Genomic DNA, 25,750 nt, shown 5'->3' with positions numbered 1-25,750 from the left:
TGCCTTACCAATGAGGGTGGGTGGGGAGGGAGGAAGGGAGAAAATTTGGAACCCAAAGTTTTAAAAACACATGTTTAAAAAAAATGTTTTCACATGCAACTGGGAAATAAGAAATACAGAAAATGGGGTACAGAAATCCATCCTGCCCTACAGGAAAATTGAAGGGGAAGGGGATAAGAGAAGGGGGGGGGAGAGACAGAAGGGAAGGCAGACTAGGGGAAGGGGTATTTAGAATGCATGCCATCTTGGGGTGGGGGGAGGGGCAAGATGGGGTGAAAATTTGGAACTCAAAATCTTGCGGAAGTAAATGTTGAAAACAAAAAAAAAATAAAAGTTACTGTTAAAAAAAAAAGAAAATGCTATCTGTATCCAGATAAAGAACTGATGGAATATGAATGCAGATTGAAGAATATTTTTTTCACTTTATTACTTTGGTGTTTTTTTTTCCTTTTGATCTGTTTCTTCTTTCCCAACTGTGACTAATATGGAAATATGTTTTACATAACTGCACATATATAACCTATATCAAATTGCTTACCATTTTAGGAAGAGTGGAGGGGAAGAAGGGAGGGAGAAAAATCTGGAACTCAAAATCTTGTAAAAATAAATACTAAAAATTATCTTGACATATAATTGGGAAAAATAAAATACTATTAAAAAAGTGGATTGTGCTGGAGACATTTGGAAGTAATAGGTTTCCCACCACTGGATGACCAAAACAATTTAACTAGGAAAAAAAAAAAAACTATGTTGACATTAGTGAGATGGCTTAAAAGGCATTAGTCACAGAGAGTTTAAAATTATAGCTGGCACTATCACCTTACAAACTCAAGGTATTGTCTTTTCCCCGTCCATGAGTCCAGAACTCAAAAGTCTGGGGTGCTAAGAGATACAGAAAGTCTTCAAGCAAAGGCTTGGGTGATGTCAGGGGATGTGGTAAAGGGAATTCTACTTATTTTATTTATTTATTTATTTATTATTAGGCAATTGGGGTTAAGTGACTGCCCAGGGTCACACAGCTAGTAAGTGTCAAGTGTTTGGTCTGAGGCCGGATTTGAACTCAGGTACTCCTGACTTCAAGACCAGTGCTCTATCTACTGTGCCACCTAGCTGCCCCTGGTAAAGGGAATTCTTACTCAGGTAAGGTTGAATTTCCTTTCATTTCTCACATTGTGATTCTATGGGTACTCATGAACACCATGTATTTGTTCTAGATACAGCTATAATTTTGATGTTCAAGCTGATGTATTTCCTCACTTGTAAATTAAAATAACTTCCAGCCCATCTAACTCTACAGTGTTAAGAGGCACAATGGACACAGCACAGGGCCTGGAGTCATAAACACCTGAGTTCAAATCTGCTCTTCTGGGTAGTACACTTAACCTCTGCCTCAGTTTCCTCAATTCTAAAATGAGGATAATAACAGCACCTTCCTCCCAAGGTTGTTGAGAGGTTTAAATTAGATATTTGTAAAGCACTTTGTATCATGCTTGGTACACAATATTTAATTAATGTTTATTTTTTTCCTTCCAGTGAAATCTCCCTCCTTGAAAAAAATCATAGGTGGATTAAGAATGTCTGTGGTATAAGTAGAAGTGTTGAATTAGAGTTCAAAGGCATCTTAGAAATACCCTTAATTTTTTGTGAGTATTATAGACCCTACTGGTAGTCTAATGAAGCTAATGAACAAATTGCATAGGATTATAAAGAAAATTAATTATATTGAAACATCTATATCTATCTATCTATCTATCCATCTATCTATCTATCTATATTTAAAGTTTCCAGACCCCCAGATTAGGAATACTTGCCTTAGTACTTGACCCCCTCAACGCCCAGAGAGAATAAGTGGTTTATTTGGTAAGCTGGTGATAGAGTTGAGCCTTGATTCTAGGTTTCTTGTCTCTTAATTCCTGGTTAATATTTATCATATTGAGTAAAAGCAATATAATTAGAGAGCTAGACATGTGGATATTTTATATTGTCTGGCATTATGGCTTATTGTGAGTATAGGATCCTGCCTCCTAGGGCTGATGCAAAAAGCCATAGAAGTTTTTAGAGGGAGTTTTTTAATTCTCTCCTTTGAAAATCCTACTCGCTCTAATGGATTGTTTTTACCTTTCTGTAGGTTACTTCTCAGTCTATATAACCAAATCTGTGGCTCTTCTGACCTCGAGACCCAACATTCTAACTGCCTGCATGATATGCCTACTTGAATGCTCTGCTGACATCTCAAATTCAGATAGGGCTTATTATTTTTCCTTTAACCTGCTCCTTCTTCTGACTCCACTGTGTCTGTCTCTGGTGCCACCATTCACCCAGATTCCTGCCTTCATCATCTGGGGTTATTTTCGGCTCCTTTCCCTCATCTGTCATGTCCAACAGTTACCAGGTCTTAGCATTCTCACCTTTGTGATATCTGTCACATCTGTCCCCCCCTCTCTATTCCCACTGCTACCATTCTAGTACAAACCCAGGTTATACAGGTGATAACCTGCCTATATAATTGCAGTAGCATCCTTATAGGTCTTCCCATCTCTCCTCTCCCTTCTATCTTCATACCAAAATAATCTTACTTGTAACATAGGTCTGGTCATGTCATTTCTTTGCTCAGAAATCTTTATGGGCTCCCAAAAGTTCATGATTTTTTTGTATTAAAGGCCCTCTGCAATTCAATGCCACCTTTGTTTTTCAAACTTTTATATTACTTCCTTCCACAACCTCTTTGCTTCAGCTGAAATGGACTAGTCTCTAATTTCCAAAGATGCTCTGGACCTTCACAGCTCAGGGACTGTTATTCATGCTATCATTACCTATTGCTGGGAAGGGTTCCCTTCCTCCTTTGCTTGTTGGATTTCTACTTATATTTTATTTAGTCAGTCAGTCAACTAGCATTTATTAAGCACCTAGTGATTACCATCCACTGTGCTAAGGACTGGAATGCAAAGGAAAGGGGAAAAGCTTTCTGCTCTGAAGGAGCTTACAGCCTAATGCCCAACTCAGATGACACCTATTTCCATGACTCAGAGGTTGACAGGTCACTATATTTATCCATCCCATGTCATTTGAACTTTATTCATTGCTATCTTCCTGCCATGCCTCTCCTGCTCTCCTTGTTTCTCCTCCTCCAACCCCTTCTGTCTCTTGCTCTGGGACCAATGATCCTATCAGCACTGTCATTGCTTACGGAAATGTCTCCTCTGCCATCCCAATCACTTCACTCTTGTCTGATCCCCACTCTTTTGTAACGGTTGTTTCTTCCTTCTAGAACATAATCCCTTTGAGGTCAGAGACTGCCTCTATGTATTTGTGTCCATAGCACTTAGTGCAGTCACTAACATATATTTAGCAATAAATAAATGCCTTTTCATTCATTCATTCATTCATTCATTCATTCATGAAAACCTTCTGTGATCCTACTAGAGACTTTCCTTCTAAAATCTTACCTAGCATTTTGTTTTGTTCTTCCCTAATGTACCCAAAATTTAATCTTATTTATCAGAGGTATTTATATTGCTATCTTTGCTTTTTATTGTACTACAAGCAGAAGGGAATGGAAAACTACTCTAGTATCTTTGCAAAAAAAAAAAAGAATGGGGCCATAGAGAAACAACTCAACAACAAAAAGCTCCACAAAATCAGGAGCATCGTTTTGTAACACCTAGTCTGTGTCTCTTATAGCACAATACTCTGCACACAGTAGGTACTTAAATGCTTGCTCTACTGTGGTGTACTCATATAGCAGCTACCCTCAAATCTTCATACACAATGGTAAAATGATTTTACATTTTTAATGACTGATTTATGCTGTGCAAAAGCAAAGTACCAAAATGAAACAGTGAAGGCTGTAAAAAAAGGCTTTAATACTGAACCCTAGTTCTACCTCCTTCAGCCTTTATCATGCTAGTCCTCACTGATCTCTTTTTCCTCAGAATTTCAATAGAATTTCGGATCAATAAGACACAATGCTGCACTCAAAAAATAGGAAAAGGGAATGGGAATACAGTATTTGCTCTTCCAGGCACCGTGCCAAGCATTTTTTTAAAAAAATATTATTTCATTTGATTCTCTCAACAATTCATGAGGTAGATGCTGTTATCATCCCCACTTTATAGATGAGGAAACTGAGGTTGATACAGGTTAAATGACTTTCCCAGATTCACACAGCTAGTAGGTTGGATCTGAACTCAGGTCTTCTTGTCTACAGGCCCAGAGCTCTATCTATTATACCATTTAGCTACCAATAAAGCAATAAAGGATATTGTCTTGTTTTAGCCTTCTTTTTTTGCTTAGGCGATTGGGGTTAAGTGACTTGCCCAGGGTCACACAGCTAGTAAGTATCAAGTGTCTGAGGTCGTTTAGCCTTTTGTCCCCCCATGATTATTAGTCTTTTCTTCTTAACTTTATTGTAAGCAAGGGCCACACATTATATGTTCTTTGTATCTTCTTACAAAGCTAAAAAGAGCACTGGACACATAGCAAGAATTAAATAAAGACTTGTTTGAAAAAATAATTGATCCCAAGGCCATGTTCTTGGCAGCACCCTGCACCCTGGCTAATTTACCTCATGGTATTGTATGTGCACACATATGCACACATTTATTATTCTCTCAGTGGTGGCCAAAAGATACCTAATGCTGTGGGAAGTCTTTTGTTTGTTTCACTCACTGGGAAGTTGTGCAGTTAAAATGAATTCATCATTGGAGAGGAGTAAGTTTTAGCATTCTTAAGAGGGCACACAAGTCTTGTTAAATGTAGGGTTTTTTTGCTGACTGAATGAAAGGGGTAGATAGGAACTGGTTGGGAAACTATATTTTGAGAAGCAGGAAGTGAGGATATTTCACTGGTACATACACTCATATCAAAGCCTGGGATCTAATGTTGAATGGCAGTAATTTTTCCCCCAAACTGGTGAAAAGTTGGCCCCCATCCAGCATTATGTAGCATAAAGGGTGGGTCACAGAGCTGCACATTCATAACTATTCATTATGAGACCCTGCTATTTCCCAGTCACTGAGGTAGGCTTTGTGTAGGAGCTGTTCATCCTTCATTTTCAAGAGGACCAGTGACATCATGGGGATAATGTCTTAATTTGTGCCTGAATTGGATTTAAGTCAGGTGGAGTTGCACAAAGTCATCAGCCTCACTCTCTCTTCCAGAGTCTTCCAAGTCCAGTAGCAGGACAAAAATCGAGGTGACTGGCAATAGCCTGGGATGCAGTGGATGAGTCTGGCATCATTAATGTCTGATCAAGCTCTGGTCTAAGCACTCTCTATAACTCCTGCTTCAGCCACTTTCATGGCCATTGAAGAAACTGTTCTCATCTACCCATTCTGCTGGCGGAAATCCTCAAATGCTTGGGGTAAAGAACCCCCTAACTCACCTATGGGTTTGAGGCCTGTTGGTTACCCTCAACATGGCTTACTTAGCCCGGCTGCCACAATACCAGGATGTGGCCACTGTACATGCTACAGCTTCTTGGAGACATGGGTGAGAGTTGGATGAAAGATGGCCACCAAAGGTGGATAAGCAGACCTGAAAAGCACTCAGCAGCCCTCACACCAGAGGTATTAGTCCTCCCTGAACATCTGATATTTTTGGTCAGCAGGGTCTTTGGGCAACACTTAAATCACATCATGCTGACACCTGTTTCTTATATTTAATGAAAGGCCAGCCTTTCATTAAGGACACAAGCCACTTATCATACTTAGAAAATTATCACAAATGAATGAAATGTATCCATACTGCCATATTCAATAAGCATAACATGTATCTCCTTAGTAATTTTAGTTTGCTCTTTTATTTTGTGTGGAATAAAACATGATCATAGGATGTCAGTACTTGAGGGATTTCAGAGAGTCGTGCACTAGAGCCATAAAAAGTCAGATTTTCCCACTACCTAAACTTAGCCTTGAGTTCTGATTTGGGGCCTTTAGACCGAAGCTACATTAGTTCTGCTAGATCACTAACAGGTCATTACTTTTGAATTATTTGTGGAATATTGCCATTAACAGAAATAAGGAATAGATACTATCATAGGGCCTTGAAAGACTAATACTTAAGCAATTCTTTTATTCATTTATTCAATAGACATTCACTGAGTGTCTAAACTGTGCAAGGTTCTTTGGGATTCATAAGAACACAGGGATGAATAATACAGTTCCTGTTCCCAAGGAATATATGCTCTAGCAGGGAAAATACAATCTGTTTACAAATACGGTATTCTAAATACCCCCATACAATTCTAAGGCTGGAAGATAGAAATGATTGCTAATTTGCATTGGCTTGAGGGTTGTTTCCTACCCAGAGTTGCTCAAACCAAAGAAATATCGGGTCTGGACACAACCAAATACAAAACAGATGGCAATTAAGTGCAGGAGAGAAGTATACATGCTTCCTGGAAGAAGGGACATTTTAGCTGGCGATGAAGAAAGGGAAATGTTTCAACAAACAGAGGATAATGGAGTGGGGGGTAGGGGAAGGGAATTCCAGGACTAGTGAAGAGTTCTGATCAGACAAAGCATAGGGTATGAGAAAGAAAGGTAGGTGGGAACCATATCTCAGATAGCCAGGAATGCCAGGCTAAGGAGTTTGTACTATATTTCAGACAATAAAGAACCTTTAAGGTTTCAGAAAAGGGTAGTGCTAGGATCAGAACAGTGAATAAGGAAGATTAATTTGTTCAGTGGTGTATAGATTAATCTATTCTGATGGACAGGAGAGAAGTAGGAATTGAAGGCTGGGAGTCTGATTAGGGGCGATGGAGAAACAAAGGCTTGAACTAGAATATTGGAAGTGGTAATGGAAGGAAAAAAAAAAAAAAAAAGAGAAACCACTCCAGAGGTAGAGTCCAAGGAATATGGAGATTTATTGGAAAAGGGAGGAAGGCAGCGAGAGAAGCCTGCAACCCCGAGGGTTTAAGCATGGGAGCTGAGAATGGTGAATAGTGATGCATCAACAGAAACCTGAAAGTCTGGAAGAACGGCAGGTGTAAAGATGATGAGCTCAGTTCCGGCCATGCCAAGTTTGAGGTATTAGTGGGACATCCTGGGAGAGACATTCAGCAGTAAGCTGGAAATTTGAGTCTGGATCTCAGGAGAGAGGTAGGGGGAGGCGAAGGGGGAAGGAGCAGAGAAACAGATGTGGTAGGAGGCTCATCGATTAGCATCTCTATTCATCTCAGCAACCCTATGAAGAATGAAGGATGTTTGGCTAGTCATAAAAACATTTTGAGTAGCCCTCAGTTCCACTGTACAGGAAATAGAGATTTCTCAGATAAAATCTTAGCTTATTTGATATTATGTAGTGAGATATAAAGGGAAATGATGTTAGTTTTGAGCTTCAATTTCCTGTCTTTAAAAGGGGGACACTGCTGGACTTTCTCAAACAAATGTCAAAGGGATTAATGATTTAATGTTTGCAGAGTAGTCTAGGCTTCTTGCATAAAGGCAAGCAGAAGCCATGATTTTTATTTGTTTTATATAGCAGGTAGGAGACTGCAGGGCTATTATGTTTATTACTCTAAAAAGCACTTTCCTCCTTAGCATTTAATTGTAACCAACACTATCCAAGCTTTAAATCTAAAAGTAAACTAGCCACAAAAATAAAAGTGCATGGACTTAGAGATCTAGTTCAATGACTTTTTTCTCCTTCTTTAGTATTTGCACATATCAGCTTCTCTGTTAGATTGAGAGAAGTAATTGTCCTGTAAAGTTTCCCCGCATGAGGCTGGTGGTCAATCTTATCAGATGCAAAAAGAAAGTTATACAGAAACACAGTCACATTGTCAACACTTACAGGCGATGATATTCCCATATCTGTTCTTCATTCTGTTCTCATCTTTCTTAGCTGAGTCCCATGGTGCAGACTGCCCTTCAAAGAAACTCTATAAGAAAGGGAGGAAAGTGATACGCAGAATTACAATCTCTTGTAATAAACATTGGAATCTTAAGACCGGTGGACTAAAAAAAAAAAAAAAAGGCGAAGCAGTGGTCAAGAAGGAAATATGACGTCCACAGGAATTAGTTGGAGGATCGATAGGGAACATTACTCCTTAAATATTTAATTTAGTTTTCTCTGAACATTGCTTCCCTTCTATTCTACAAATACAGGTGGGAAGCCTCTAGAGGTAAAATCCCCAATTTGCTGGAGAGATTCCAGCAGGATCACAAGATCACATATCTACTTACTTCAAAGGCTAACTAGCCCACTACTTTCATTCCACAGACGAGGAAACTGAGGCCCAAGGTCACCTAGGTAATAACTATCAGAGGTGGAATATGAACTTAAGTCCTTGGACTTAATGCTTTTTCCATTGTAGCATAGCACAATGGAAGCACTTTACTGAACAAAGTTGGTCTTGCTCATTAGTAGCTTATCTAAATATCTGGCCAACTTATTTAATTGGAAAAAATGGACAACTTACTAAATATGTTATTCATATAATAATTCTCTCAATCTTCTAGGAGAGAGAAGAGAAAAAAACAAACAAGAGTTCATTCTTCAGTCGGTAAACCACACAAGAAGAGTATTTTTTTTATTAGACTATTGGAGGCAGACAGGTTATAGTTTTATGACTTCTATGATAAACTTTCCGAATCAATTCTACTAGAGCTCTCTCTTAATTCAGCTTTGTTGATGTATAGACATTCATTTATTCAAGGATTTAGGCATTATTACAACCAAGGTCTAAAATCTTTATGTTATTAATCAAATGTAAACCTTCCTTTTTGGTTCTACTGAAAATGCCCTTTGGTCACTTGGCAAATAGGAAAAATTAACTTCCTTTTAAAAATCTCCTGGTATCTGAGCAATTGGGGATTTTCATTTCATTTTTAGTTTATCTCACAGTAACCATTCCTATCCTAAAATTATAGTTTTTCATTGCAGTGTTTTAGGTATGGAGAAAAGAAAGCCATCAGAAAAACTGTCAGTAAGAAATGACCCTGGGAACTTGCTTCAACTATCTGGTCTGCTCCCTCCTCTCATTCATTGACATCACTGTATCCCTGGGCACAATACTGGAGAGGAGAGAAAGGGAAAAAGAAAGAATGCTGAGAAGATGGAAAGAAAGTACTATCCTATGATTACTTTTTTTTTTTTTGCAGGGGTGGTGGGGTGGAACTATTAAAATATGGCAAGTTGGACACATGGCCTCAGAAATGTCGTGAATACATCCAATCTCATTTTCCCCAGAGTAAAGCACTGCTTCATCTCTAACTTTTCTAATCCACTTAGGGGTCTCAAACCACCTTGTCCATTTCAACTAGCATCCAGTGAATAGCTTCATTTTCCTCAACATTCCAAGATACAATGCAATTCTCCCAAGAGCAATATTGTAGTGTGCATCTGCCAGTTTGGGGAACGATCCATTTTGCCGTGCTCGTTTTGATCTCTAAATAAATCTTTATGTATGTACCATGGGAGTGTCTTACATGTGTATCTTATAGCATTCATAACACTTAAAATAGTCTCTGAATGACAAGGGTTTGCAGAATTTCACTGAGTTAATTTTTTTGTAAATACATAAAAGAATAACATTTCCATTTTCTTTCTTTTTTTGGAAGTGGGGGAAGAGGACTGAGTGGAGAGGAAATGGTTAGGCTGACAGTCACCAGAGGCTAGACTTCATTGCCAACTTTATCCTCTGCACCTGCACCCAGCAAGCCGAGTGTATTTGTAATCGCTGTTGTCATCTGCTTCTATGCTCATTGGTGATCAGGTTAAAATGGTAGCAAAAGTGAAAACCAAGTGCTTTGTAAAATAACCCAATCTAGCTAATTCTGTTCCTATTAGCCAGTCTCAAGCATCTTATAAGCACCTTCACCTTAGAGGCCAGGAGACACTAATTTTTGTAACACACAAAGTAGACAAGGAAATACTGCAAACATAACTATGAATTTAATTTCTTGTTAAATTGCTTTCTGTAAATTATGTATCATTAATCTCCATGATCATAATGACTGTATACCTTATTGGTAGAGGGATCTGAAATTTTTAAAAACAAACTGGGTCAGCCCGAGACCCTGAATATATGACACTGAAATAAGGTAATCCATAAAGTCCTACTATACATTAGTCATTTAAAATAAAATTTTGCATTATAAAGGGCAAATACAAACTTAAAAATCCCTAAGACATCAATATATTCAGTAAGAAAAAACACTCACCTATTGAATTAAACCCATGTGATCACATATATGTAGTCAAGGGGCTTCATTAAAGTACTTAATTCCTACTTTGTTTGCCATAAAAGATGAATTTTAAAATAACCTAGAGGAACCTAAAATCAGGTGCCTTCTTCTGAACAGTTATCCTATGAATAACAGCTATTTTCCAGTCAAGTAATTACTATTATTTGACTTCTTTCATAACTGCTTTGTATTCCCGTTGAATATTCTATGACTTAATTGTTACCGATTTAATTCTCCCTCCCCTCTACCTGACCTAAAAGTTTTTCAAGTTGTTATGGAATAAGACTGATAAAGTGTATGACAGGCAGGAGAGAAGCACCTGAGAGACTCTGACTTGTTGATTTGATAGCTTTGCTGTTAGTTAACTAGAAAAGACAAACACAGACATTTATCAGGAGATGAGGTGGAATTGCTCCATCGGTTAGGGAGAGCTCTGTCAAATCCCTGAAGGCAAAACCACAAAATTCCCATCTCATTTTGGACAGATGCATGCTCTACTATGGCCTCCTTTATATAGGTGAAGGCCATACTTTTTTAGTCAAGAGTAGATTTCTACTAGATCATGAGTATAAGAAAACTTAAAACATTTACTTTAGTTTGAGCATTTTAATTTAGGTAATGTGCTTCACATGTTGCAAAGTATTTTCCTCTCAATCACCCTGTGAAATGGGCCATCTAAGTGTTATACCCTCACTTTATAGATGAGTAAACTAAGGCCTAGAGAGGGCAAGTGGTTTGCCAAGGGAACACAGCTATTCAGTGATGGAGCTGGGATTCAAGCCTAGCCCTCTCATCTCTCATCAGTGTACTCATTTCATTATCTGAGCTGAGATTCCACTGGCTCAGCATCCAAGCTTCCTCTTTAGCCAGGAATGAGTTGGGGGGGGGAGAGGGAGAGAACAATCAATAAGCATTTTAAAGTTCCTACTATGTGCTGGGAACATAATGAGCCTGAGAAAGTGACTTAAACCTCTCTCAAAATCCTTATTTGTAAAGTGAGGATAATATTAGTACCTAATTCAAAGGGTTAATGTGAAAATTAAGTCAAATGAATTAGCACATATTAAAGAACTGCTGAAACCTTAAGTACTACCTATTATTAATATTGATAATAAAATAACAATTAGTAACAATAACAATTATTATAATGATGATGATAATAAGTCTGAAAAGGTAGCCTAAAGTAGCCAAAGAGACAGAAGAAAAATAATAGTAGCCTAGAGTAGTAGGTATAAAATTTAGACCTCTCACAGATGATTTATATTTCATAGCCCCTAAATGGAGGTTTATTATAGAATATAACAGAATGGGCATGAAGGGATCAAAAAGAAATGTGAGGGACTTAGAATAAACTTTATATAACTGCTGGTGTGTGTGTGTGTGTGTGTGCGCGTAAAAAGGCCATTTCATTATTTCGTATATTAGGTTTTGCTCCCAGAAAATTTTTGAGGGAGATAGGTAACTCAGTCAGGAAGACCTGAGTTCAAATCTGGCCTCAGACACTTACTAGCTGTGTGACTCTGGGCAAGTCACTTAACCTCTGTTTGCCTTAATCCACTGGAAAAGGAAATAGCAAACTACTCCAGTATCTTTGCCAAGAAAATACCATGGGCAATATTGGTGTACTATGGTCCATGGGATCATGTACAGTCAGACATGATTGAACAACCAGAAAATTTATAGAACACATATGTTGTCCTAAATATATGTATTAATTTACTATTAGCAGCGAAAAAAAATCATGCACATACATAGACTTGCAATACCTAAAATATTATTAAAAATGCTAGCTTGTATTACATTATAAACAAAATTTTTGAGTTATGAGTCAAGTGATGGACTACGGGGGATCAGTTAGTTAACAACAACAACAACAAGCATTTAAGGTTTAAGGTTTGTAAAACATTACATTTATTTCATTTGATCCTCCCAACAACCCTCTGAAATAGGTGCTATTATTGTCCCTATTCTATAGATGATGAAACTGAGGCCCAGAGTGGTTATAAGTGACTTGCCCAGGGTAAAACAAGTAAGAAGTGGCAGGATTTGAACTTAGTTCTTCAACTCCAAGTCCATTATTCTATCCACTATACTACTTAGCTTCCTCAGAGATGCTCACCATCAAAAGGTTAGTCATCAGGTGATTAAATTTTTGGCTACAGACACTTAGCAACAGTGTGGTATAACGGAAAATACCACTGCACTTAGGGTAAGAGATCTGGGTTCAAATTATGGCTCTGATACTAGTTAAATGACCAGAGACACATCACTTAATCTTATGTGTAAAGCAGGGGCACTGGTAATTTTTCTACATGTTTCACAGGCCTGTGGTGAGAAAAATACTTTTTTATGAATATTAAAGTTCCATAGCAATGTGAGTTATCATATTCATCATCATCACCATCATCATCAATTAATGTGAGAAGCCACAACTGTATCAGAAGAGGGAGTTCCTATATTGCTGAAATCATAGATTTAAGTACAGAAGCTTGTAAATGTGGGGAATCAAGAAAGTAGACAGGAGGGCTTTGGGATCTAAGTATTTTGACCTTCATCTGTAATCTTTGAACTCTTAGACCAACTCCTTTAGTTTCCCTGTATCCAGGGTTCCCATAACTCTATGATTCTAAGGCCAGTTTTCAGATTCTGAAACTCTCAGGCTAGAGATCTGTCACGGACCAGAGGTGCTATAAATTACTGCAGCAGTTCAGGACTCAAACACCATGGACAGCAGCTTCTTAGAATTTCTGAGATGTTCTGCAATGAATACTACCTTACACATAAAGATATCAGACACATCCTTTTTTTTTTGCTCTTTCCACATGAGAAGGGAGGAGCATACATATCCTTGTATGCTGATAATAACACAGATGGTTATTCAGTAACAGGTATAGTTATTAACAGGGAAAAAAAAAGTTTATTCCTAGGGCAACTACAGCTTAGTGAGGGGTGAGGAGCCTGTGGCCTTGAGGCCACATATGGCCCTCTAGGTCAAGTGCTACCCTTTGACTGAAACCAAACTTCACAGAACAATTCCCCTTAATAAAAGGATTTTTCTGTAAAATCTGGACTCAAAGAGCCACACTCAAGGACCTAGAAGGCCACATTCAGTCACTCTCATTTTTATTGCCTCTTCCTTCTCAATGTTCTTTTCTTTTTAATAAACAAAGGAAAGTCAAATTATTTATCATAAGATTTCTCTAGAGCAATTTTTCTTTAGTTAAGAAGCAAATGTTCTCTTTTAATATTTAGTTTAAATTTTACATACATGTATACATATGTATATACCTTTATGAAATAGATGTTTTTCTAAAAAAAAAAAACCAACACAAAAATGTCAACACTGTACTTTGAATTCTGTAATCTGAATCACTGCAAATTTCTCAGGGAAGCTTGGTATTTAAAAGAATTATATCATGAATCCTTTTGTAAAAAAATAATAACTTCATAATGCATCTTTTTTTAAAAATTAAGATTTTTTTTTATATTTGATCTACTTCAAGTGAGGCAGACTTACCAGCACCTATGGGACTCTAGCCTCCCATTTCCAGGCCATCTACAAACCAAGGTATGCAGCCATATCCATGCCATGCACAATCCTCCCATGAGTTTCCAAATATAGCTCCTGTGATATAGCCTTTGAGAATGTAGTCTTACCTCCATGACAAAAAGAAGTGTCAGAGAAGGACTTTAATGGTGGAATATGTGTTTGTGTGTGTGTGTGTGTGTGTGTGTGTGTGTGTGTATGTATAGCTATATATCCTTAATTTAAATGCCTGACTTTGGTTTAACTTTCTTAATTTTTCCCTTCTCAAAAGTTTTCCATGATATGTGATGTCAGAAAAAGGAGAGGACCAGTGGTTCAACCAGAACAGAGGCATGACTTGGGGGTGGGGTGGGAAAGCCCTAGTGAGAAGTTATAAGAAATACAGTTATTAAAAGATAAAATAATAATTGAGGAACTTATTACCTACTATACTAGTAGGTGGTAATGAAAGATAAGACCAGGATAAAAATGATGGTCCCATGATCCCAGCATTCTTGAAATGTTTTACAGAAGTAACTAGATTCAATATGCATATTTAGACTATGTTTAGTGCTTAGGGTATATTTTCAATCTGTGGATACAATTTAACACCCCAAGCACAGACTCTCTATTATGAAAAAACATTTTATGAATTTTAGGGATTTCAGTTAATGGGTCTCTCTGTACCATGTTGAAATTTTCATAAATATACTTGTGCTTTTATTCTACTTAATATGTAATTAAAGTCTTTTCTCTAGTTACCTTGGTTCCTACATTCTGGGAAGAGGCAGTGAACCTGGGAACCACTCACAAAGAGTAATAAGTCTATGAAACAATAAAAATGAAACAAGACAAGCTTCACTGAATATCAACGACTCCTGCACTTTAAGGAGCTGCATTCTCCATGGACTTGGAACACAAGGAAATTGAACATCCCACATATAATCATTTTTTTTCCTGAATAAGAAACATGTTTTTGTGATTCAATAACCTCTCCCCACCATCACCCCTCACACCACCATCATTTTCCACAGGATGTAATTATACATCACAGTAGCCCACCTCGAGAGAATGTTACTCTGAAATGATGCAGAGTCTTTTAAAAATGCCACAGCTCCCAGATATTAAAAAAAAAGAAAAAAAAAGCCTGCTCACTAGAAAAGCTGTCAAAGAGAAGGTTATCCAGGTCAAGGCTGCATATAATGTACAGCATGCTTCTCAGGCAGCCCAGGTCGAGATTTTAGAAGCTTTTGGAATGGGATTTTTCCTCCCTTTTTCCACATGAATAAAATCACTCATGTAAAATAACCAAAACAATCACCCTGAAAGACAGAAGATGAACTTACTGGTCCCTCCAAAGTCTCTGAACTTCCTTTGTATTCTCTGCATTTTCTCCTCTGATTGTTCAAAAAGTTTTATACCATTAGTTACTTAGATGGTGTTTGCTGCTCTAGCCCTGGAACCCCTGAAAGCACACTACAGTACTGGACATAGGACACGGGGTGATATATTAATGGGAAGGTGACTGAAGGAGAGTACGCCCAGGGATGCTGACATTCACCTAGGTTTGTGAACCAGGAGACTTATGTTCTAATTTAAGCTGTGCTGCTAATAAGTTATATAATTTAACCTTTTTGGGCTTCAGTTTTTTTTTTAATCTGTGAAATAAGAGCAGTGGGCTAGACACTTTGAAGGTCCCTCCTAGTTTTACCATTCTATGATTCTCTGACCCAAGAACCTGGCCAAAAAGCCAGAGCTGCCCATAGAAGATGTCAATGTACAGATATGAGTTGTTATAGCTCAGGGCACATTTTCACAGGAAGAACCCAATGGCTCTAAAAGTACTACTTCTGACAGCTCTGAGTCTCACCACTTCCAAACTCAACCACTGTAAGCTTTTTCACTGAGCTTTGCATGTTCTAATTTTTTTTAAACAGGATTTAATACACCATAGATAACTGCACCTAAAGATGGCCACTTTTCAGAGGAACCTTTTTAGGGTTCTAAAAAACTATGTAATTGTTCTGGCTTGGAAGCAAATCAGTCAGTCAACAATCATGTATTAAGTGCCTGTTATGAGTCAGGTCTGATTGTATGTCCTGGAGTTTAAGGACAAAATTAAACAAACGCTGCTCTCAAGGAGACTGCATTCCATTGGAAGGGGGAAGAGACAAGTAAATATGTAAGTATATATAAAATATCGACAAAATAACTATAACTTAGTTTTCTTTTTTTTTGAGGGGAAGGCATTAGCAGCTGAAAAGGTCTTATGTAGAAGTGCCTGAGCTGAGCTTTGAAGGGAATCAGAGATTCTAAGAGACAGAGATGGAAAGGGAAGGCCTTCTAGGGATGGAGGATAGCCTAGGCAAAGACATGAAGACAGGGCATGGAATGTCCTGAATGAGGAACAGTTAGAAGGCCAGTTGAGCTGGACCATAGTGTGTGAAAGGGAGAAAGGTACATAAGGCAGCTGGATCAGTAGACTGAAGCCAAGTTGTGAAGGGCCTTAAAGGCCAAGGAAAGGCATTTGATCCTAGAGGCAGCAGGGAATGAGTGGAGTTTATTGAGTAGGTAAGTGGCGTGATTAAACCTGTGCTTTAGGAAAACCATTTTGTCAGCTAAGTGCAAGATGGATGGGAGAAGGGAGAGACTTGAGGCAGGGAGAAAAATTAAACCAGAATACTATTCAGATAAAACCATAAAAAAGAGTTACGTGAGAGAAGATAACTATTTAAGCAATGTAGCTAAGTACCCTAAATCCTACAGAAAAAAATCAACAACCTAAGACTGATTAGGAACACAAGCATTATCATATCATTATGTTTTAGGCACTAGAGAATGTGAGGAAACCTGTATTAGAATATCTCCAACTTCCTCATAGTCAAGGTAAAAAGTTTAAGAGGTTTAAAAGAACCAGGTCTGAAAAGGTCTCAGTAAAAGCCAGGTTCATGGGTTTGGGCAACTTATAGATGCCAGAAGGTTCCATGCCAATCTATTTGCTTGATAATTGAGTTTGATTGTGTCTAAACCAGATGGGAGTGGGAGTAGAGCAGAGCAGTCAAACTGAGTGGGGGCTACCCTATCCTTCTAGTTCATGTCCTTTTTCACTGATTAGACACAAGAAAGTCATAGGGTTAGCTGAAAGTCATTTTGTGACAGTCAGAAGAAGCAATGAGGGTAGTTAAGATCAGAAAATGAACCCTTCCACCAGCATGCACAGCTAGGGGCTTGGTTTTAATGGAAACCAGTCATTAGAGATAGAGAGGGGAAGTCAATTAAAATGAACTCCAGTTTCTTACTCTTGCAAGCAAGAATCAAAGCTCAGAGCAAAACTGCTGTGTGAGACTCTACAAGCCTGGAATTGTGATATTACTTTAAAAGAGGATGTGAGTTTCCTGGATGGGCACCAACACTGATCTCGGGCTTGAACTCTAGGATACTTATTTTAATTATTGCTCTGAATGATGTTAACGGGGGAAAATGACATCTCTGCTTCATTAACAAAGAGGTAAATGCAGTTAAGAGAATAAATCGGTGTCTGCAAGGGGACTCTCTAAAAGAAATCTTGCCCCAAGTCATAAGCTAAAAGGAACCAGGATCAGTAATCTAGTGGCTCCAACTGAGCAAAGAGAAATACACTTAAAAGTGCTGTTGTGTTGTGAAAGTGAGAAAAAGAAAATAGCTGCTCAAGTAGAATAAATTCCATGCACATGCAGGACACTAGAAATGGCAAGAATCAATGGGAAGTCCCTCACAGATGGCATCCAGAAGAGGAAAGGACCCTCTTCAAAGGCACTTGAAGGCAATTGATTCAATTGCCTTCCTTGGCTCTCAGAACTACTATGGGTTTACCACTTATACCTCATGGAATGAGCAATTTTTTTTTATTTCCCTTCCAATGCAGATATGACCATATTTCATTCTATGATTTATTATCAGTCACAACTATAAACTAATTTCTTTTCCTTTGGCATCTGACAAAGGGTAGTGGTCTGAAAGGGTAATTATAGCTAACAACTCCTAGAGTTGGACTTTAGATGTCAGAGGGAGGGCATGCTTAGAAGAGAGCACTACATAAACATCTGGAGAATAAATCAAAATTGCTTGCCAATAGCCTTTGGAAGAAGCAAGACATTGTGTAGAGCTTTCAACAACAGATTTCACTGCTCCTCTATGAAGAGAATAGTAATTGTTAAAGGGTTTCTATGATTTTACAATTCTTTGTGTTGTATTCCTTCATTCATTCTTAACCATTACAAGGTCATATAGGTTATACATCATACTGGTAAACATTTATTAAGTGCCTACTATGTTTCAGGCACTGTGCTAAGTCCTGGAGATACAAAGAAAGGCAAAAACCAGTCTCTGGTTTCAAGGTGCTCTCAGTCTAATGGGGTACATAATGCAATGTGCAATTATGTGCAAAGGAGAAATATACATATATACATATACATACATACATGCATACACACATATGTAATATATATCTCAGATCTCAAAGGGGAAATCTCAGAGGAGGGGCACTGAGATTAGGGAGGATTAGGAAAAGCTTGTTGCAGAAGGCCAAGCCTTGACTGAAATCTGAAGAAAGCCAGGAGATTCATGTGTATTATGTGCTAGCATACTTAGTTAATAAACATTTATTAAGCTCCTACTATGTGCCAAGCACTGCACTAAGTTATGGGGATATAAAAAGACAAAAAAGACAATTTCTGCCCCCAAGGAGCTCACAATCTAATGGGTGAGAGAATAGGCAAATAAATATGTACCAACAAACAGGAAAAATAGGAAATAAGAGAATTAAGATGCTGGGAAAGGCGTCCTGTAGAAGACGGGATTTTAGTTGGGACTTGAGAGACTGGAACTGTGCTTTAATTGAACTAGGGATTTCAGGTAAGTACTTTCTTTGCAGTTAACAGTCTTAGAGAGTTGCCTGAGGCACTGAGTGGCTAAGTGACTTGACTAGGGTCACACACGCAGCCCCCCCCCACACCCTCCCAAGAGGGGGAGCTTGAACTTAGGTCTCCCTGGCTTTAAGGCCAGCTCTCTATCCACTCCTCCAAGTTGCCTCTCTATCTTTATGTGCCAAAGACCTAAAAAAATAACCTCAAGTAGACCTTGCAGCATTTCTTAATGATAGCCAAAGGTAAAAGGATTTTTGTTATCATTATTTAAGATATCATTTTCAAATTCTCTATGTCATTTATTCTAGGTAATGTCCTTTCACACTGTTTTTTTTTAATGGGCTCTTATCAGGATTCTTTGAGTGAATTTAGAAATAGGACACAGCTGTACATCACTTATATTTTTACACATTTCTCCCAGTAAATAAATGAACTGAATACCTCTTAAAAAAACGGAGAGGGGCTTCTTCTATTTTTTCTATGGTACTTTCTGGAAACAAGTCAAATATCCTCATTTACTTATATTAAAAAAGTCCTATCATGAAAGTTCCACAATGTGATTGGAAATCTAAGAATACCTCTTTAGAGATGACAGGTCTGAAAATGAATAGGTGCAGCAGAAGGAATTTTAATTCAAGGTTTTGACTCTTTTTCTGACATCTATTCATTTACGGAGAGCCCATCACCATAGTCCCCAGGCTCATTCTGTATTACCCAAGTCATCAGGAAAAAGATCAACATTTAGAAGTGAGAATTATTTTAGAAGTTTAGAAAGCAGGCTAGGAAATGACTTTTCCAAAAACCTTTAGAAAAAAAAATCATCATATTTGAACCTATCTTAGGAGAAATGTTTGGGAAAGATGTAAAACTTCCTAAAAGCAAAAAATATTTTACTCAAAACCTAAAACATTGTTACCACAGCTTTTTAAGAAGTGTATTAATTTTTTTCAGGTTATGAATTAACCCTTTAACTCAGGAAACTGTATTTAAAATAAAATTTCTTATCCAATTTTGTAGGATAGTATCATTCTAAATTTATGGGGCATATTTCCTGCAAAAAAACCATATTGGGATTCAATCTGTCTACTTGCACGGTGGCCAAAGGTTTTAAGAATCCTACTGATGAAAATTTTCAGTCAAAGCAATTAAAATAGCCATAGCTCCAGGCCTGTGTGATTGGAGTGGCTGATATTTCTAGCTGAAGCAGATTGCCTAGCCATATAGCTATATATGTGTCCTCAAATAATTTTGGTACCTCATAGTACACTTCATGTAGACTAGGATAGAATCACACGCTTTTTAGGGCTGGAAGGACATGTAAAATGTCATAAATCCTCATATTTCTAGATAGAAAGATTACAAGTAGTTGGCCCATATTTGATTTGTTTCACTTCAATTCAGTTCAATTCAATACAGTAAACATATATTAACCACCTACTATAGGCAGAGAACTATGCTAGGCACTGGAGTGAGACAGGAAAATAAGATGCAGTCTCTACCTTCAGCTCAGGGATCTGAATATGTAAATACTGATATTTATGAGGAAAGAGCTGTGTAAACCTTAAAGCATTATACAAATGTATGTTGCTATTTTTAATATATGAAATGGAACATGACTTTATAATAATAATAATTATAACTATAATAACTTTATAATAATAATTAAATAATAGTTTGCCTTTATGTAGCACTTTTAAGACTTGTAAAGCACTTTATAAGTACTATCTCATTATATCCTCATGATAGCCCTGGGAGGTAGGTGCTATTATTATACCCATTTTACAGATGAGGAAACTGAAGCAGAGAAAGGTTAAGTGATTTGCCCAGGGTCATACAGGTAGTAAACATCTAAGGCTGGACTGGAGCTATTCACTGTACCACCTAGCTGCCAAGGTATAAATGTATAGGGGAAATATGACTGAATTAAGCCCTCAGAGGTTAAGTGACTTCACCTCAATAGCCACACTAAACTACACTGCCTTTATGGGCAAGTGTATACATACTAAGGGATGTGTGACTTCTTAGATCAAAATACAAATTTCTGAGTTTGTAAACAGATATATTTATATTGAAAAGGTCAAAGATTCGACAAATTAAAGAAATAAATATACTGTGAACAAAGGGCAACCAATCCTTAATTTTAAAAATCTATCCTTAGTGTTTGGGACTTTAAAAACATACTGTTTTACATTTCAATCATGTATTCATTCAATTTCTAGACTATTCTACTATGGTATTATAAACATAAAGTATTCATTTATTCACTCAATAAGTATTTATTAAGCACATAACGACCTTATGAAATGCAGGGGGTTAGGAATCTAAAATTAAAATTAACACCTAGTTTCCATCCTCATGGAGCTTACAGTCTTGGGAGGAATGGGTGAAGATAGAAACATATAAAGTAGAGTATTAGGGGCTAAGTACATTGGAGGTTAGAAAATAATGCTATGTGTGACAGCTGAGATAGAAGGTCATTGCTGAATGGGGAGTGATAAGGGAAGGCTTCCTGGAGGAGATTTCATTGGAAAGAGGGCCTGTTAGGCACAAAGAATGGGATGAACAAAAGAAAAGTGGGAGACTGCAGGGAGGCAGAATGTATTTCAGTTTAGCTGGCAGGGAAAATATTTTAAGGGGAGTAATATTAAATATGGCTAAAAAGAGTACAGAAGTGTCAGTGGGTAGTAGGGTAGAGAAATAATGCTAATAAAGCATATTTCAAGTGTATTGAAATGAAATGGATCCTATTGCCATGTTTTGTTTTGTTTTTTTTTACTTAAAATGCAGGAAAAGCCAGATAGCACTCTCACTGTTTATTTAGAATGATAATGTGTAGACAGAATGCCAATTAACCTTAAGTGAACGAAAGCCACATTCTATAAGGAAGTTGCCAAAAGTTGTGTTTGGAATCTGCTGATGCTTTAAAAACAAACAAACAAACAAAAAACACAAAAAAACAAAACCAAAGAGTTGGTCCCCAAAGCAAGAAAATTTATATCGTCTTAAACCCTCTGGGTGGATGTTCTATTTCTGATTTAGAACCACAGAATTGGGAATTATCCTAAAAGTAGTAATGCTATCCAGGATACTTGTGAGTCTGATGCCAGAAACTATGGTCAAGGCTAGCAGAGTCCTTAGCAACTATAAATGAAAGTGAATACTAAAGTCAACTTTGAAATATAAACAGCAAAGCACAGCAAAGCAAAGCAAAGCACAAGATTGTCACTTGAATCTTGTGACAATCTATGGGTCAAAAACTGGAATGTAACCCTCAGATTCTCAAAACAATACCAAAGGGAGTGCTGGTTCAGCAAACTGAATTCTTGGAAGTTTTATGTGGCTTTGGATTTTGGCCAGAAAAAGGATGTGAGATAAGGGGGAAAATAACTGAATCACAAGATTCCAATTGCACAAATATTCTGGTGACATCACGATAAACTATGAAACTAGAGAACCAAGCTGTTTCTGGAACTAGTAGAATACAGATTTGCATACCTCTATGATGCTATTAATTTGTCAGTTTTCTCATGTGTAAAAATGAAGACACTTCCTAGCTGTATGACCCTGGGCAAGTCACTTAACCCTATTTGCTTCAGTTTCTCATCTGTAAAATGAGCTGGAGAAGGAAATGGCAAACCATTTCAGTATCTTTGCCAAGAAAACTCCAAAAGGGATGACCAAGAGTGAGACTGAAAAATAACTGAACAACAACTAAAATGAAGAAGTTGGACAAATGGCCTCTCTTCCACTTTCCTCCATTAAACTAAAAAAAAAAACTAATCCTATGATACTGATGCTACTGTAGATCATGTCTATCAGAAGGGTTGATTCCAGCACATTTATAAATAAGGCTTAACCAAATTTATAGCAGAGAATTCAAGAAAGAATCAGTATGTCAGCAGTTCATCTTAATGTGAAATCAATTTCTATACCAAGAGTAACTGTAGTTTCCATTACAAATTTGTAAGTCTTCAATGATGCCTACAGTGGCATTAATGTTTGGAGTTCATGATAACAGTCATCTGTTATTTCCTATGACCTTTGAGACCCAAATCAGTTAGCTCACTAATTACAGCTCCCTGACACTCAATGTGTTTCAGGTTTCCTCCTACTTCTACCATTGAATTTGGTGACTCAGAAGCTGAAATGGACTACTCAATAGGGAGATGAGTTTCCTGTTTCCCTGTGGTCATTACGACCTGTCTACATTTTCTAATCTGCTTTTTGACTTACGAGTAGGATAAAGAAGATGCTCAGAATTGGAGTAAAAAATGACATTCTATTGGCTCCCAGAAATAGTTTTATCTCAAGTTTACTTCTCAGACTGTCTTCAGATCGGGGAAAAGTTGAGGTTTGTTTGAATCAACACTGTGAAGAAACAGGGTGCTGTGTTTTAAAAGTATAAATAAATAAAAGAGACTCAAAGAGTAGAGAAAAAAAGGGGAACCAAAGAGGGAAAAAAGAACATTTTTGCTATCACACTTCCAGGATAAAGGGATTACTGACATTGCTACAAATGTCACACACCTCTTTACCTCTAGGCTTTTGCATGTACTATTCCCTCTGTATGCAATGCCCTTTTCCATACATTCTTCCTATCCAAATCCTCAAGGTCCAAATTACATTTCAAGTCTTTCACAGAGTTCCCCAACTTCTCTAGCCTAGCTGTCTTTCTTCTCTTAATTTCTATTGATCATATGACACCTAACTTAATACCACTTATGACCTGTGAATCCTTAGGGAATTCACTTAACCTCTCGAAGCTTCAGTTTGCTGTTCTGTAAAATGGGTGGGGAAGTTTTAAGGTCCTTTTCTACCCTGAATCTATGATCCTTAGATATTTCACGTTGTTTCCTCAACTAGAGTATAAGCTCCTTGAAGGTAGGGTTGATGTCTTCTTTTGCATCCCTCAAAACATATGATCCTGGGAAGAGAAAAAGTAGGTGACCAAGAGCCACTAAGGATCAATCATTAATGGTTCCCAAGCCATTAGCACAGTCAAAAAATAACTGCTAAAAACAAAACAAAAAAGTATGCTCCATGGGTTAGAAAACTTATTAGTAATACTCATTTTACAAAGGTATAATACAGACTTTTCCACAGCTAGAGTTAATTCACAATAACCATATTAGGACTCCAAATAGTCCACCTCACCATGCAAAGCCCTGACAGTTAATTAAGGAGTCTCCCCAGATCCCTCAACTGCTCTCATTTATTTATTTACAAGCCAACTCTACTACTCATGTTAAGGACTAAACTTATACTCTCTTCCAGTTATGAGATATTTAAACTTAGACCCATAAGATGGTCCAGGTCAGGGGTGGGGAACCTGTGGTCTCAAGGCCACATGTGGCCTTCTCAGTCCTTGGGTGCAACCTTTTGACTGAGTCCAAGTTTTACAGAACAAATCCTTTTATTAAGGGGATTTGTTCTGTGAAGTCTGGATTGAGTCAAAGGGCCACACTTGAGGACTTAGAGAGTCACACGTCGCCTCAAACCACAGGTTCCCCACACCTGTTCTAGGGAATAAATATGAACCACAGGGCCAGAAAAGACACCCTGAGAGTCGACTTCAGCAAGGACTATACCTAAACAATAAGACAAGAGGGTTGAAGGTACCTCAGAGGCCATCTGACTTTGTTCCAACCATTTCATTTATAGATGAGGGCTGGAGAGGTTAAGGGAATCTGCCCATATTCACATAGGTAATAAGGGTCAGAGCAGAGATTTGAACCAAGGTCATCCGACACCTGGTCAATTTCTTTTTGACTTCACTATGCTGCTCGCTCCTAAAACCTTCCCAATAAATCAATTAACAAGTATTAATTAATGACCTACTTTTTGCTAGGCACTATACACCTCTTTCAGACATATGGGAACCTATCCTTTCTTTGAAGACCTTCACCAAATGAAATTCTACAACTTTTCTAAATGCTCTGGCAGCTCCGACATACCATCTAAGAAAGTATTGACAAAATCCACGTTGGTACAGAGTAAGCAGTGATTCTGATACCACTCCTCCCCCATACACACGCACAGCCCTCTAACAGGAAAAAACAATGAAGAGACCAAGAAAGATTTCATCTGACTGGATGATTGAAAAGAGAAGAATCCAGATTCCATCATTAACATTAAAGTTAATTTCAAACAAATTCCTGTGATTAAAACTTGTGGTCGTTTAAATGTGTTCTCTAAATTCAATTCAAATAAAGCTCAGAGTGTTTCCTACAATAATCACTCATATACATCATAGGTTAAGGTTTGCAAAGTGTTTTCATCACAACTTTAATAGGAATTGCTCATATTATTTACCCATTTTCCAGATGAGAAAATTGAGGCATGGGGTAGTTAAGAGACTTGCCCATGGCCTAAAGTTAATACATGTCAAAGCCAGTCCTGGGCTATCTCTTCTAGGTCTTTACCGTCCAACTCTTTACCCAACACCATGTTGTAGATGGAACGTTTGTGGGATTGGGAGGTGAGGAATTTAGGCACTATGGCACTATCCCGTGCATACAAGAAATGCACACAATTTTGCATGGTTCCATACATATTTCAAAGGGTCTAGAACTAAGGGGTGAGATTTGACCAGGCCTTGCATTTATTTTTATGTTCACTTTGCCTCTGCTCTTGTGGCAATTCTTCAATCTGAAGTGAAGGGTGAGGTTTAATGACTTAATGTATAATTTATTTTTCTGTAATACGTTCCTTCACCTTCCATTCTGCACAATCCTAATAAAGTGTGGCTGTTCATCAGATCTCAGTAGACACTGGCGATTTATATACATTTAAGCTCTACATTTCCGTTGTGCAAGTTCTTTCATTAAAACTGTACATTCAATTTGATTAGCAAATCTGAAACCACATTCTAACAACTCAGCTAGACAGTAGATGCTTTTTTTCTTTGCATCTCTCCGAAAGGAAAAACTTTTCAGAGGCATGGGCTGCTGAATAAATATTTTCTTTGCAAAGATCTTAAGCATCTGCTTTTGGTTACATCCATTAGAGTTTATTTTAAGTAGCCTCTTAGATTACATATTGAGTAGACAGAGAATAACCTATAAGTAGTTTGCCAAAACAAGACCTAAAGAATGAAGCTCTGCTGGGCTCCCCACCGGGAACGTTGC

General features: G+C 37.7%; 1 protein-coding gene across 5 annotated transcripts in view; it reads right to left on the bottom strand.

The window, feature by feature from the left end:
* The window catches only part of LOC114031828 (receptor-type tyrosine-protein phosphatase mu), a 958,139-nt gene that overhangs the window by 158,150 nt on the left and 774,239 nt on the right, over window positions 1-25,750 (bottom strand). For all 5 annotated transcript variants that reach the window (XM_027846963.1, XM_027846964.1, XM_027846965.1 and 2 more), the window contains one exon: window positions 7,798-7,885. In XM_027846963.1, the coding sequence (XP_027702764.1) occupies window positions 7,798-7,885 (88 nt within the window). The remainder of the gene's footprint in view (window positions 1-7,797; window positions 7,886-25,750) is intronic.

Source organism: Vombatus ursinus, unplaced genomic scaffold, assembly GCF_900497805.2.
Source record: "Vombatus ursinus unplaced genomic scaffold, bare-nosed wombat genome assembly UNPS02015255.1, whole genome shotgun sequence".
NCBI classification, from domain to species: Eukaryota; Metazoa; Chordata; class Mammalia; order Diprotodontia; family Vombatidae; genus Vombatus; species Vombatus ursinus.
Note: the sequence above shows the minus strand (reverse complement) of the source record. Positions and strands in the feature narration are given on the sequence as shown.